General features: G+C 46.4%; 2 protein-coding genes across 3 annotated transcripts in view; both read right to left on the bottom strand.

The window, feature by feature from the left end:
• The window catches only part of LOC140219849 (cytochrome P450 3A29-like), a 31,485-nt gene extending 29,309 nt beyond the window's left edge, over positions 1-2,176 (bottom strand). Inside the window, exon 1 of the mRNA XM_072289842.1 lies at positions 1,290-2,176. The gene's annotated coding sequence lies outside the window, so the exon portion shown is untranslated. The remainder of the gene's footprint in view (positions 1-1,289) is intronic.
• Positions 2,177-11,560: 9,384 nt separating this feature from the next.
• The window catches only part of LOC126529211 (cytochrome P450 3A5-like), a 45,268-nt gene continuing 40,685 nt past the window's right edge, over positions 11,561-16,143 (bottom strand). For both annotated transcript variants that reach the window (XM_072289838.1, XM_072289839.1), the window contains 2 exons: positions 14,922-15,087; positions 11,561-11,886 (listed from right to left, as the gene is read on the bottom strand). In XM_072289838.1, coding sequence (XP_072145939.1) covers positions 11,800-11,886; positions 14,922-15,087 — 253 coding nt within the window. In that variant the 3' untranslated portion in view covers positions 11,561-11,799. The remainder of the gene's footprint in view (positions 11,887-14,921; positions 15,088-16,143) is intronic.

The following is a 16,143-nucleotide window of genomic DNA, read 5'->3' as shown; positions in this document are numbered from 1 at the left end:
CTCGTGTAGCAGCAATGGCAGGCGAAGCATTTCCACCGGTTGTGTCGTTCATTGTTCAGAAAAGAGAGCGCGAACGAAGCGCAAGAATTCACGGAAAGTGCCTCGAGCGTACTGTCACACGGCAGCTTTGCGTGTGTTCGCGGGCTTTGTTCAGGCTCGGAAAAACACTCTTATGTTGCACGTATTGAGAAACAGAAAGCTGCATCGGAGGCTTCTCATGTTCTTCTACAATTTTAGCATTGGCACACTTTATTTACATATAATAATTGAGAAGTTGATAAAAAATTAATGCTAAATATCTAATTGGGTGGAATGCAAAAAATAATCTGAGTTTCTCCAAGCGACGGCAAACAACACTACATTGCTTCTGTCCAGCTATGCAGTGTTTGTATATTTGTTTAATATTTGGCTCACGCTAAGTGAAACGCTCTGTATACGCTTGTTATGGCATTCATGTTCTTATTTGAAATTTCTGTGAACAATGATTGGTTGTCTATGCAACTTTTATATTTAACTGTCAATTTCATTATTTCTTGTTTACTTTTTAGAGCCACGTTATAAATTTGGTAGGTACGGTTTCACTAAGCGAGGAAGAGTAGCTCGCATCGCACAGCATACCAAAGTCTCCTGCAGGCACACGTAATTATACAAAAACAGTGCTAACTGCACTTTTAGTACTGAGTTTCCAGCGGGGAACATTTATTACGAGTTAGAATTGTGGCAGCGTTGGCCGTCTGCGGTAATACTTTGTGTATCATACTTTCAAAAATTATGACATTGCTAATAATCTATGACCTTCGTGCTGCTAAGGCGTAGCATTAATTTACGTCGCAGGATTCGTAGCCATGATATTTTGAGCGTCTGCCCCTTATAATGACTTGAAAGCTGATTTCGAATGCCTAAGTGTCGACCTCAAGAAAGAAAGGAACAAACCAAAAAGAAAGGCGAATTATCAGAAGAAACTAACAAGTAAAGAAAGAATGAAATAAAGAAAGAAAGAAAGAAAGCAAGCAAACAAGCAAGCAAAACAGAAAGAAAGAAAGAAAGAAAGAAAGAAAGAAAGAAAGAAAGAAAGAAAGAAAGAAAGAAAGAAAGAAAGCGAAAGCTCGAGAGTTTACGGTATCGCATTCATTTCAGCTTGGCCCAATTTTCCTCCCATATTCTGCCTTCGAACGACCCAATGTCGTTGCGTTTTATTGCAAAGTAATATTACTGTTGTTCATTGTAATGATGCGGGGTAAGCGCGAAACATTGTGCCTCTTCTTTTACATGGCTCTGCCACTGCTCACCTTATTCCAGAACTCGTAAAAGTTCCCCGACAACAAGCTCGGTTCAGGACCTTGAATTCCTCTTCTTTTGAAGATCCTGAACTTGTTACGGCGCCATCTGTAAGTGGTAAAAATGTCTAGCAACCATGCAAGCTCGACGTTTCGACGGAGGAATGTTCCGTATAAAGAGAGAAAAGAAAATCAAGCAAAACCGTACTTATTTGTTTATTTGGAACAAAGCGTTAGAGATGTGGTTGCAGAAATATCGAGAGTTTGTCCTGGCATAATAAGAACTAAAACAATAGAAGGTCGGGATAGAAAAGCGGTATACAGTATCCTGTGAGGCAAACAAAAAGTACAGATTACAGCGTTGGAATAGCTTGCACGGCAAATGACAAATCATCGCACATCACTCTTCTGTAATAGGTAAAACGTTGCTGAGCTTCCGAAAATAGTGTGATATGTATTATCGAGCAAGGCGTGCTCATATGTAAAAGGGTCAGTAAAATGACAAAGCCTATTTTGCGGTGTGTATTGGAGAGAACAAGCAGAACAACTAATACACCTTTTAGGACGCATTCGTGTGTCGTATGGTTGTTTACGATCTAAAAGAAAGCGTTAGTGATGCTGTGAAGGTTTCGAGATCGCGAAAGTCATTCGTACAGTTCTGAACAGCTGCGTTCCCGTGACTCCTTCCCCCCCCACCTCCCCAGGTTCCCTTAGTAAAAAAAAAATACGTAAGTTAAAGACCATATTCGTAGGAACACTACGACGGCTTCACTACAATGCACGGCGCGGAGTAACAGTAAGGATACGTACATGGAACTCCTGTTTCTAGTTTTTACTCTAATGGCAGCAAATGTTGCATATATTAATTCGCGCCTTATTCTAATTGTACGACGCACTGAGCGCAGCATGGCAGCACTTGCCACAGCGTAAACAAACCACAGGGACAGACGGACGCCGTAATGCGAGTTGTTTCTGTGTGCTTAGTGGCTGTGACTGGGAAATGTAACACTTCGAGTGATAACACTCACGGGGGCTCGCGCACAACGTAACAGCGTGTCTTGGCCTGCTGGCCTAGACTGAACATGGGAACTTGCGGTGGATGTTCACAGAACTACGCGAGCTCAAAATCAACGAGAACCAACGAGTGCTATTAAGTGCTTGTTTACATCGATCGGCATGAGGAAAATAAACATACTTTATGAAATCGTAATATATTTCTCGAAAATGGTCTTTTATATGCGAAGTATCATTTACTCGCGCTATAATTAGTTTCCGGCACTTCCTTGCTCATATGATGCATTGAATGTTTTTTTTAAGTGGGCCCAACAGTGTTAGCTTTCTTAACCAAGCATGATTTACCACCACCACCACCATCATCATCATCAGCATCATCATCATCATCATCATCATCGTTTTATGTCAGTGTGAGGACGAAGGCCTCTCCCAGCGATCTCAAAGTACGCCTGCCTTCTGCTAGCTGATTCCGACTTGCTACTGTGAATGTTCTAACTTCATCACCCCACCTAATCTTCAGCGTTAAGAGACAACAACGCAGTCGAGGATGCATAATTAGATATTCGCTAAACTAAGCGGCGGGCTGCAGGTTACGAAAACTCTCACCTCCACAAAGCCACAAATGCAGTCAGAATAACGGCAGCGGCTATTGGAACGTTGAAGTCGAGGGAGTCGAAAGCCATGCCAGTGTAGTACATTAGCAGGGAAGCACTCGTTTTTAAGATTTACTCAAAGTACGGTTTAAAGAAACCTAAGCGGAGAGCGGGGCATGCAAAAGTCCCAGCGATGTCTCGGACATATGTATTGTTAGATGCGCCGAGGGAACGTTGAGCAGTGTAAGCAGTTTATCTCCCACAGATAGCATAGGGCTGTTCGCCTCGCCGTCTAAGTTCAACGGATGTCGGTGTTTATCGCGTACTGCTGCTCAGTCAACCACTCATAAAACAACGCCCAGATTTTTTATCTTTATGAAAAAAGCAGGTTTAACTTCTTTCTTACACTGACTTCTAGCGTGTTTGCAAAAGGTATTTTATTCCGCGGACGTGTTTCATACCTGCTCATAGCATCTTTTGATCTTGGAACAGTTTTCCTTTTGTGCAGAAGCTACCTAACGCAATGGTTGCAAATCTTTCCTATTTTATCCATATAAATTATACGCTTATGCTCCTTAATCTCTCACGCGCTGTATCTTTCAACTTTGATCCTCTTGCGAAGTAATTTACTGAATCACTTAGCAACAGTGAATCCCAGCATTCGTCACCCGATTTGTGTTCTCCAGAAAGGAATGCTCCAGTGTTCTTGGTGACGTCGACGTTACAAAATAGCATTGCTTCCGATAAAAAAATATTCAAAAAACATGAGTGTCGTTGAAAGGGATTAATTAGGCCCGATTGCTGATAATATTTGTTAGTCTTGTGAAGTGGGACAGTATTAAACCATTTAAGCAGTTCACCTGAGTGTCCTTAGTAATCGACATTGCCTCTAAACATTATTGCTTTCGTTTATTATCGGTGCACTAAAATGACATTGGTTGTGCTACTTCAATCCTTATAGCATGAAGCAATAATTTACATTTGATGAAGACTACATGTTATAAAATGTCATATTAAGATCTCAGGTGATCACATTACCATATTTAGGAGCATGTAAAATGCATATTTGGTTTTATAAGGTACACTGGACCGATTTGAAGTAACTGTGTTTGAAATAACATTTAACTGAACCGTTGAAATAACACTTGACAGAGCAATGTAAATTCTAACCTAATTTATGAAGTGGAAAATTAATTTTGAACGTGAAATTTTTCACTAACCGTGTTGGAAATGGGAAAATAAAAAAAAAAGATACGAAGTTAATGAATTGATAAGTCTGCACTAGTAAAAGTTCAGCAGGCTGATATATTACATCTGCTAAACTACGTAAAATGGACCAATGTGACATATAAATATATAATTTACGGAATTCTTTTACTTTGTGCGCAAGGGTGTTGCGGAAGTCCTACTCAGTAATTACTAATATATTTCAGGGCATCCTTTGCCCACATCAGTTTCACTAGCCTGGTGTAGCCTACACGCCACGTTTTCTCACCCAGTCTCTCAGAGATGACGAAAGGGCCTTCATACTTTGCGTAAAGCTTTTTGCCAGGTTACTGTGTGTCTTACTGTACCCACACCTCGTCCCGGACCTGGTTTTGTGACCCTGGTAGGGGACGGCAATCATAGTACCGCTTTTGGGCCTTTTGCACGTCGGTAGCCCTTTTGCGTGCCTCAACCCGACCGTTGCGGCAGATGGTTTGTAGGGAAGCGGTACCTCGGACTTTTACAGGTGTCCAGGTTATGGACAGCGTCCAATTTTGGAATCCATCCGTACGGAACTTCGCATTGGAACTTCGTACAGAGTAGTTCCAACAGAAGTCTGAAACCCCATGTTAACTGTGCATGCAGCTCTTTGCAGGTGGTCGCTTGCAGGTGATTTCTTGACGTCTATTGTTGTTCTTGCACAGTGAGGGATAAGCCGGGCCTGTAGGGTCTGGTTGTACTTCTCCGTTAAAACGTTCGCTTCGAGATGGTATGCTGAAGTGGTGTTCAACACCTGTATTCCGGAGCCAACTTCAAAGTACACGACTACGGTGAGTAGTCGCTCTGTCTCAAATCAGACTCTTGGATAGAAAGCGTTTTCATTCAACACGGCCCTGCAGAAATTTTATGACCATGCTAGCTGCGAGAGAATGCACAGCAGCGAATAATAAAGGGAAAACTAGACATCCACCCAAACGTCGATAAATGCGACAAAAGAAATCCATACGTATTCCTGGAAAGAAAAGTCTCTCAGTTCAAGAAAAATTCGTCCTCGTCCGGGACTAGAACGCGGGACCACCGCCTCTCCGGGGAAGCCGCTCTACCACCTGGGCTGACTGGCTTTTCTTTCGGGGAACCCGTATGGGTTTCCTTTGTAGCACTTAGCTACGTTTGGGTGGGTGTCTCATTTTCCCTTTAATAATTACTTCTCTCAGCCATGCCGGTCCCCGCAGAACTATTATGTCAGGCACAGCAGTGACTTCCACAAACTTCGACAAGTAGTCAACTGGGATTAACACGTACCAGTTCCCTGCTACCGTAGTTGGTATTGTGTCAACGCGATCAATCTCGATTGCCTGAAAAAAAAAATGGAGGACGCTTAATCTTCCGCAAAAAAAAAAAAAGGTGAGGCGTGCAGACGGGACACAAGAGAGAAGTGCACAACACGAACGCTTGTGTCCTGTCTGCGCGCCTCACCTTTTTTTGCATAATGAATCCTTACCAAGTAGCTCAGCTTTCTGTCGTTCTACGCCTAATCTTCGCCGCTAAGAGTGCAACGCGATAGCATTCAAAGCTCACCGACTGCTTCTCATGCTCCCCGGTTACTGGAGCTTATGTAACCGAAACGGTTACCGTGAAACACTGGCAGCGAACGCTATGCATGAAGGTGAGCTTTCTGGCAGAAACGCGGCCTCTTGAGTGGGTCGCGAATGCGCGGGGGCGAGCGCCATCTGAATGGTGTTGTTGCGAGGAACCGAGCGCGGCGCCAGGCTCTATGAATGGTAGAAACTCGGGAAAAGGGGTGTCTGTTTGACTTTTCACGTAGGAGAATTATGTTTTCTCGTATAGTCAAATTACAATCCGAGTGTATGACATCGATAGGTTGTGTGCAAGTCGTAGAATAAAATTTTTCTGCCGTATTTTACTTTCGCAAATTCAATTAGTTCAGTGACTCCTGTGCCCTTAACGGAGGGCCCGCGTGGTTGGGTATGCGTGGTTCGGAACCATCTTTCGTTCGAAGACGGTCGACGCGGGACGCGGGATCCAAAGGTGGAATTGTGCCGTGATTATGACTCGGTGTTCGTATCGTCTCTTGTCGAAATAAACTTTTTCTAAACACACAGAACGTGCCCTGTATACAATCCTTCGTATCTTTTAAAGCGATAGCTTTACTGACTGCGAACTAGCGATTTCGCGTGGCGGTACTCCGAGGAGGCACATGACGCCACACCGCGCGCGTCGCCGCGGATATTTCTCTCTCTCTCGCTCTCTAGTCACTATTGCGCATGCGCCACTAGTAGCACCGAGCCACAGGTGTTCGGCCGCTGCGCAGCGCCGCGCCTTTCCGCTTCCGCCATTTGGTATGACGTCAGACCGCGTTCCTCGTCGTTGCGCTCACCTCCGCGCGCTTCGCCAGCTGCGTCGCATGCCTGATAGTATGTCGGAGGATTGAATACTAGAGCTCGCGTGCGCCACAACCACAATTGAGGCGGACGTATGGACGGCGACAATTCTGATAAGCAGGAGCAGGCCTGGAATCGACATTGGAACGGATGAAGAGGAAACGGATCGCCCAGGAAACAGACGAACAGCACGCCGAACGACTGGCTAAACGCCGCAACATAGATAGACAACCAGACTAACCTGTACTTGCAATCAAGATTAACCAAGGCTAACCATGCTATGCCTTAGCTTTCGCTACGTATATCCTGGCATAGCCGAGCTAGCCACTGCCAATTTTTTATATGTTATCGTCCTGGTGGAATTGCGCAGTGATTGTGACTCAGTGTTCGTATCGTCTCTTGTTTAAATAAACTTTTTGTAAACACAGACGCAGGATTTTAAGTGACATGGGGTCCTTAACGCCCGTTGAGATGTCAGAGAGCGGAACGTATGTGAGCAGCCCGGGTTGGCGTCCCGGGCGACGCTTATGCTTTTGGCGCACCTCGCAGCTTGCGACGTACGAGCGAATACTCCTAGCCATCCTTCGCCACCAAAAGCGTTCCTGGATCTTACGAAGAGTACCTCGTTGGCCTATGTGTATCAGCACAGCACACCGTATCAAGAACGGTGTGCTGACTTTCTCGGATCGCAAGGCGGAGTGGATTACTAGAAGGTGGCGTTCATCTTGGCTGCTGGTCTAATGGCGTCGATACAAAGTTCTTCCACGCAGGAGAAATTTGGAATTTCTGCCCATCTCCGATGATTCGAAATCTGAACCGCACCGTTGAGATTTAGAAACATCATGTTGTCAGAACCAAATCCAGCCTTCTTTGGTTTGGTCTCAGCTCTCGTCGCATAGGTTTCGCGATAGTGCATCGGCAACCTTGCTTAGTGACTCAGCCCGTTGCTTTACATCGTAGGCGTAGTCTTGCAGTCGGATGATTCAGCGATTGAACTTGTGCTTCAGGTGTCGTTTGGCAAACATCCGTGCAATCGCGGCGTTGTTTGTCACGAAAGTGAACATGCGGCCGAACAAGTAGTGCCGGAATTTCTCGTCGATGCTCCAGACAGCGGCGAGGCACTCCAGCTCGTCCGAGTTGTAATCGCGCTCCGTGTCTGATAATTTGCGGCTGGCGAACGTGACACGTTCACCCCGTTGGGGTCGCGCTGAACGATAGCTGCTCCTAGATTAACCTGGCTGACATTAATGTGCAGCTCTGTATCCCTCTGGTCTTTGAAATGACCCAGGACTAGGCAACGTGTGAGCTGGTGCTTGAGGGTCGCGAGCACCGGTGCGAGGCACGCTACTCCCGAGGTCTCGAATGCGTGGCTCGGTCCACGGCTGGAGTGCGTGTGTGGCGTGACACTGCCGCAAAGATGCGCACTCATCTGCGCTGTCCACAAGTGCCCCATAAGCTCACCTCTTCCATAAACGCCGACGAGGAGCGTTGGCAGTGGACGCGGTTGATATTGTTCGGTCTGTCGTGGACCTTGCGGACCGTTCATATAGCTGGGGCCCGTGCGCCCGCAAGGAAAATATCCCCGTCGAACAGCAGCCTGGGGAGAGGAATGCTCGGGTGCTGTGGTTGCCAAACGCCGACTTGCGGCATCCTGCAGTTCCGCTACCTTCCGGACAAAAGCGTACATACTGGGTTCCGTTCGATGCATGGAAAGGATTGCCGCAAGGGTGGTATCTCAAATGCCATTGATGCTATTCTGCCTAGCCGCAGGGGGCATCCAAGCAAAGTTTCAAGCTTAGAGAAGGTGTAATTTCTTGTAGATGTACGTGTATGTGCTGCCATACGCGGCGTCGACCTGCCGGCCGAATCGCATCTCGTTAAAGCGAATATCGTAACTCTCCGGAAGTGCCTTAAATGCGGACGTTAACGCCGCGCTCCAGTTTCCGCAGGTCGGATACTGGCGGCACTCAAAGCGATACTATGCTACTGCCGCTCCACGGAGACATCCTTCGGCGATGGATATATTCAGCACGTCCGTCCAGTGATTGGTGTCGGCCACAGTGTCCACGCAATTAACCGAGATGGAAGGGCCATCCTTTAACCCGTGAAACTCGGGAAGCGTTGTCGGTACAGCGTTGCTGGAGTTGCCAAAGCACTGGGACTGACGGATGGAGTAAAGGTCGCACCACGTAGACATTGCGAAAAGTGGAGATTGCCTGTGCAAGGCCAGCCACCGTCTGTAGCGATGCCATGGCCTTGTGCTTATGCCGCTCTGGAGCCCTGAACACCGCCCCAGAGCCGTGTGGCGGTTAAGGGCTGGGAAAGTTGGTCCGTAAGCTGGAGGCTATTTCTGAGCACGATGTTTGAGGGCAAGGCTTGGAAGTCTCGTTCCTACTCGACTACGCCATTGTAACGGAGGAAAAGACACAACACTCGTTCTTGTCTTGTCTTAATTGTATCCAAATACTGTTCCAATCTACCTACTAGGGGGATTGGCCAAGAAGCAGGCCCATCCTGGACTGTCCCGACCAGAGGCAGAGGTACTTTCCCGACGTTCACTTGGCGTCGCATTTACGCAGTCGTTTGCTTTCCGCATCGGATGGGAGGACAGCGATGCGTGTGACCGTTGCTACGACGAGGAAACTATCGATAGCGTTCTTTTTCATTGTCGGAATAGAGCGCACGCAGATAGTCACTCACGACTGTGGTGGCGCGCCTTGACTACCGGCCCCTTTCGGAGCACAGACTCCTGAATTGCCAACGTATACAGCCGTCACACGTAAAGACAGTCAAGCAACTCTTGAATTTTTTTACGTTCAATTGGCCTCTTAGAGAGACTGTAATTCTAATGAACGTTCACGATCTTCCCTATCCTTTTTTCGTTTGTTTGTTTTTTCTCTCCGATGTTCTTTCCGTTTTCCATTTCCCCTTCCTCCAATACACGGTAGCAAAGCGAATCTTATCCGGTTACCCTCCCTGCCTTTCCCATCCCATTTATATCTGTCTCTTTCAAGACACGTTCTACGGGCAGGCTGTTCTATTTACTCCTTCTTGTTTCCCTTCGTGCCGTGCAAGCCTCCACCCCACCACACAGTTCTGCCTCTTGAACTTCGATGGTCGCACTATGTATTTACATAGGAGCCCTCGTCTGTTTTCTTGTTTCTTGTTTGTAACGGGACGGAACGAAGGCATTCTTGAAAGGAAACCAAAATTCCTTACCCTCGGTGGTGGGCTGGGGGGGGGGGGGGGGGGGGGTGCAGGAACGGGTATAGCGACGACAGCACGTGCGTTTCTGAAGGAGAACGTTGAATGTGTGCATTTCACCGCATCCAGGCACTTCTTCGGCAAAATGAAGAATCGGTGGCTTCTTTGGAGCTCTGGAGGGGCGTTTACAAAATCTTTGTTGTCGCTTCCTAGCGAATGGCTTTACCGCTATTGTCATCGTTGTCAGCGCTCGCAGCCTCATATCATATTATCTTCATCGCCGGATGAAAGCCTCTACCAGCGACATCCAACTACTTTGACGAAGGAAAACCAGTTTTGAATATGACAAGACAGAACGACAGATACGAGCGCTGACAAGCAACCAAAATGTTCCCTCGTAGTGAAAGGCTTACGTATGCATATAAGCTTGCATCACCAAGTAAAAAAAAAAAAAACCAGGACACGCTTAGGAATCGCATTCAAGATATACAGCTCTTTTTTGAGCAAAGTTGTGGAGGGCGCACTTGATTCATCGTTCTTGCGGATACGAAAAGCTTCTACAAATCTCACGCGTTATGTATTCCCAACATCATTTTAAGAAGATGCGTCTGTCAAAAATTGCTTTCTCTTTCGCCTAAGTACATAAAACGGGCCTGCGGCAGCATATTGTCCAACTACCTTTACCTGGCATCAGGTTATACACACTCTTATTCCTAAAAAGTTCCTCAATTCATAATCCACTCCTTTGGCTCCCTCTACTACCTTTTTTTTTCCTTGAAACTTATTGTGCTACACTAATACCAGCGGATGTTTGCCACAGACATTAAACGATCTGTGAAATTCTATTTGCCTCTTTTGCAATAATAACTGGAATGTTCCCTCCACGGAATTTCTTTCAGATCAATGTAACCACCTCACTGTCTTGAAATTGTGCCACTCTTGAAAGGCAATAATTGTCATCCACCCGGCTATAACACTAAGATACAAAAGGAACTCGTACACATTTGTCAGATAGACAGCTTCACAGTTGAAAGGAAAATTCGTCTTGCTCCTGGTATCAAAAACCGGGACCAATGATATGCGGAGCAATCGATCTATCCACCTGAGATAAGCAAGAGTGTAGCAGATTGATGGGCGAGACAGAGTTACTGGACGACTCGCAGAGAAGGAGAATTTTATATGGCAAATCAGTTGTGTGTAAATCAGAGCTACGGAACTTCCTGCTCCACGAGGATTACCGCAGAACTAGTTTGCCATATTCAGCGCGCCTTCTACACTTCGCTGCATGGATCGTTGAGTGATCTGTAAATTCTTCTCGAGATTTTTTCTTTATTTTAAATGTTTCTTGACCTTCAACCTCCTGAAGGTATTGGGACAGCACGGAAACGACCTCTTGCGCTTCTATAGCCAGAGAAATGTGCTCTCTCAGCAGGGCAAGATGTTTCACTACACTACATGCATTTATTGCGCTTTCGGACTTGAGACTGAGACAGTCTGGTGGCATGCGGCTGTATTTTGAGTCTTGGTACATTCAGAGCTCCACCAGAACCGTAACCAGGCCATGAGTAGCTCTGGGACCAGCTTGCATAGAGGTGATCCGCAGTGTCCATTCCCATAAAAAAAAATCGTCCACATGGTAGCAAGTGGGTTCGGTAAACATCTCCTGCAGCTTCACGATATCACTAAACGAAAATTTGCGTTTAGTTTATATAAGTTGATTGTGCGTTGTTTGGTTAGTATGAATTTAAGAGTATCGCTAGCCGACGGATAAAAGTCGAGCACACTTCTTTATACTTTGAGTTAATTGGTGTGAAATTGTACCCCCCCCCCCAGCAGATCATTAAAGCAGCCAACTTGACAAGAATGTCGTTTCACAGTAATGAATTTATTAAATGCTCCACGTCCACATGGACAGCCCCGGAAGACATTTGAATACGCGGCTTTGGGATCGCAAGAACCCTCAACACCACCAGGTTACCAGAAGTGTTCGTTGCTAGCACGTGGCTTTTTTCCATGATTTCCCAGAGGTAGTTGTTGATGCAAGGAAACAGCGTCCCGCGCACATTTCCTTTTGGATTCCTCCTTCCCAAGCGACGTCGATTGTCACCTCTTTTGGATCTTTTCCACTCGAACCCACACTCCGTTCTTTGGCGATGCGATGATGGACTGGGTTTTCCGTTCAAATTCACTCTGCAGTAAGAGGAAAGAGGAAACGGGATAAAATAAGACGCTCTACTCGCTTTGGTCACTATAGCGTGCCTTAATGGGGAGGTAAAGACGAAGCAATCGAGGGCGGTGAACAAGAGATGTTTCACGCTGGGGACCAACGTTTCGCCGTCAGACCTGCGAAGAAGTCCTGTTGCCGAAACGTCGTCTCCAGGGTGCGAGAGCCCTTGTAAGACCATTCCTGATCATGTGTGCTTAACGAAGGGTACTTGAGGAAGTAGAATAATTTTAAGTATTTCTGCCTTTCTTCTTGTTTGACGACAGAAACATCAGCGTGAATACCCCAAACGAACATTTCCATACTATTGAAGGCTATCTGGTGCCCTCCACGCACTACTGACTACATTTCATCATTTCATAGAACTAAATCGTGTAAAAAACATCGATACGGGGATGCCTCACATCGGGAGCGTGCTCTATACGCTTTCCTCCTGCTCGTGTTCCTAACTATCGCATTCGCGATCGACCTCTATGACTGTATTGAGCATTCCTGAGAAATTCTTGCGCTTGCTTTCTTGTTTTAGCTCTGAGGTGGAGTAGGGAGTGCCAGCTAAATGTGCCAACCTCTACTTTACTTCATACGCACAAGGATTATGCAGATACAACGCACAGTTGGAGTATCTGATAAGAGAAGCTTTCGCGAAGCGGTTAACTAAATGTTACAAAAACTGAACACTGCCGTTTTTGTTGTCATTGTCGGCAACGTGCCACTTCACGCAGTGTTTGTGTTGGTTCGCACCTGACTGGTCATAACTTCATTGTCGTGCAATACGTTTACGTTGACGGACGACGAGACTCGTACGCCATGCCGAAACGCTGACCGCACTCTATGCGAGTGCGTACTGCGGAACGTGGACGGGATGATGTCACGAGGCCGAAGGCAAAGTTTGATGTTCGTCGAGGGAGGAGTGCTTCAATGAAGGGTGGAGCTTTGTTCGTCCGTGTCATTTCAGCGTCTGTGGCCAGATGAAAACTGGAGCACTCGCACGTTCATCTGTGCGAACGTGCTCCTGAACGAACGTCCTCTGAGGAACGCATGCCGCGAGACCAAATGCGATGGTACGAGAGGAGTGTGCATGCCATTGTGGCCTACAGTTTGATAACATCGGCTCTTTGTGGAAGAAAAACGAGGTTAGCTACCACCTTCGGGCACAGGTCTGATTATTCTGTCGTTTTTCCCTCAGATATCAGGGAAGCAAGCAGCAGCTACCAGCAGCAGCCATGGTTATCAAATTCAGATAATTCGCCTAAAAAGCCTTGCTTTGAAACAGAAGAGGAGGTTATACTGCAATCTAACGCATTCAACTTTTGTTGTGAAAAACAAAGAGAGCTCCGGAAGGAAATTAGGCAAAAAACAAGTGGATTCCTAAAAAATGGAAAAAAAAATCCGTGGACAAGTACGCATTTATGGGTTTAGAATGCGAGAGCACTAATGTCCAGTTGAACGCAACTGAGGAGTCCTTCGAGTTATGAAGCCCTCGCGAGCAAGCGAGCTCGTTGAGACGCTTGGACAATGCCTCCTAGACAGCACAAGGTCGGCGCACTTCGATCCTTGATGTAATGCTACCTTGTCTGACTGCCATATAATCTAACGGGGACGCTTCCGAGTAAGCCGCGGTGATTTTGACGCCATCGCTTTGGTCACGCCCGGCTTGGCAATGGGAATTTTTGTTCAAGTATCATGACGTTATCAAGCAGAGTACACAGGTCTGGTATGCTGGAGGCGTTTGTTTAGTCCAGTGGGTAAGACACTCGGCTTCTGAGAGTGGAGTCGTAGTTTCAAAACTTACTCCCACCAACTTCATTCCTTTCGAATTTATTGTGTTTGTTCTATGGATTGATTTCTCTATAACGATTACCGAGGGGAACTTAGAACGCAGGCGGGAGCTTGCGCGGACAAGGAACGCACGCATAACACAGGCTTCGGAGAGCGAGTGTGACGTGGCGTCGCGGTGATGCTCTCTCCCCTCACGCAAGGCCTGGCGCGCCATTGCGACAGCTCGTATTCCCTCTCGCCCGCTCTGCTCCGTCGAGGAGCGCACGTGACGTGGTGTCGCAGCCAATGAGAATTTAGGTGCCGTTTAAATGCTACACATGCCACCTTTTTCGCTCAACGGGCCGTTTGATACTTTCGGATCAATCAATTAGGAAACGCTAATGAAATATTAATGGTGCCTTCACCTTCCAATTGGCGTTTTAAGCGCACATAAGTCGACAAAGCTTTCCTGTATAGGCCTCTGATTCATCACCCAGCCACGCAACCATCTTTTTACAGGTTTAGCTGGCACAAAATACCCGTAAAATTGTATAAAAATGTCATATATGCCACAGCTGTCAGAGAGCTCTGCTTGTTGAAACAGGAAAAAATTGTGCGTGAGTAAAACCCTAAAAAATACTTTTGCCGACGTTTTGCATCTTTTATGGCTACCTCTGTAGCTTCCACGAGGCCTTCTTACTCTGTTTCCACATCGTTAGCTGGAGTAGTGTCATTGTGAACGAAAGCCGCGAGGAAAGCACTCGCCCACCCTCCTTCCAGAAGTCCGGGAAAAAGCATAATTATGCCGTTTCAAACGCACAGGTAGCGGCGATTCCACCCTCCACCTTTTCGTTCCGCAGAAGCCTCCACTGTTGCTATTCTCAAGCAAACATGTTAAATGCACCAGTATGCGGTAACATAGAGACACTAATATCAAGAAGAATGCGAAAACTGGAGGGAAACACCCGCCGTACTTCGCTTTGTCTTGGCTTGGCTTGTTTCTCTGTTTTGTGTGCGTCCCTCTATCAGAACATATGTCTTCCACAATGTAGCAAAAAATGTCAAGTGCTTTCGAATCTCGTATTAACATGTTGAGCTAACTGCATATCTGTATATGCAGCTATGCACTGTAGTCTTTATAAGTTCCATGCGCATGTAGGTTCTATCATCAACAGCAGCTCGCGCTCTCTGGACACTTGAAAAAAACGCCGTACATTCGTGTCCATGCACGTGCATCGCTCACATTTGCGTGTCTGGAGCCCAAGTGCAGCCGGAACCTGTGCACAAGTTTGGCAACAATGAGAGTCATCTCAACCTGAGCCAGCCTCATGCCCACACAGTTGCGGATGCCAGCGCCGAAAGGCTGGAATGCTAGGGGATGCCTGGCCGCCTTTTGCTCCGGGGAGAACCTGCGAAACATGGAAGACGAGGCACAGTAGTGTAGAACGTTCCGCCCCCCCCCCCCTCCCTCCGAACATTTCATGCTGACTCATTGGATGGATGGACGGATACGTGGGAAAGCGTATGGACGGGTTTGTGGTATGGAATGGTACTCTATAGACGGGAATAGATGGATTGACAGAGAGATATGAGCCTCCGCTTTGAAACGGGTGGCAGCTGGTGCCATCAAACTCGTTTACACCTTCGTTAAGCGTTTACTGCCGACCATTAAGGATTCCTAGTTCGTATTAAGATAACCAAGTAACCTTAAGAAATCCTCATTGACATGGAATGCAATGTATTTTGTATGTTTCCTTCCTTTACTTTAACAATGCTGCAGCTGTCTTCTCCATCCCGCACACACATTCACCGTTCTTATAGTATCTTCAAGGAGAAAGGCCTGCAATAACCCAACCACGTTCGCATTTACCTATACGTGTACTGCGACGCGCTAGAAAAATATATGTTGTGGTTTCTGCGCTATTGTCAAGTCATACGCATGCATACACACTCTTAAAACAGTTGCACCCTTTGGGGTGTATATTTGCATCTAAATAACAATCCTAATCTGTCTTCCCGCATTTCCTTTCTTTAAAGCTGCGACGCCGGTACTTCCAAGTCACGAATGGCAAGCGCGTTATCAGCATGACAGAACATTCTCGACAGGAAAGTATCGAGCGCAGTGTTTTCAGGAAGGGGAACGCAAGCACGACAGATGGCGATTATTGTTGTGACACAAATATATACACCCCAAAGGGTGCAAAGTTTTAGAGTGTAGTCGTCATCGGCAGTCGTTTTCTCATAACGCCGTGTTTCCCGACATTCTGAACTTTCTTCAAGCTGTAGTGCACTTTTCTCGGAATTACGCAATACTTCCTCTCGTAAATTTATCTTTTGCCCTATTCATGTTGATTGCTAATATTATCCCCTTTGAATCGGAGTGGTGATAAAAAGGTCACCTAGCCTGTATAAGCTACTTATGTGTCTGCATGTCTTAATTTAGTGTTCCTTCTATTAGTGCTTTA

Source organism: Dermacentor andersoni, chromosome 8 (genome assembly GCF_023375885.2).
Source record: "Dermacentor andersoni chromosome 8, qqDerAnde1_hic_scaffold, whole genome shotgun sequence".
NCBI classification, from domain to species: domain Eukaryota; kingdom Metazoa; phylum Arthropoda; class Arachnida; order Ixodida; family Ixodidae; genus Dermacentor; species Dermacentor andersoni.
Note: the sequence above shows the minus strand (reverse complement) of the source record. Positions and strands in the feature narration are given on the sequence as shown.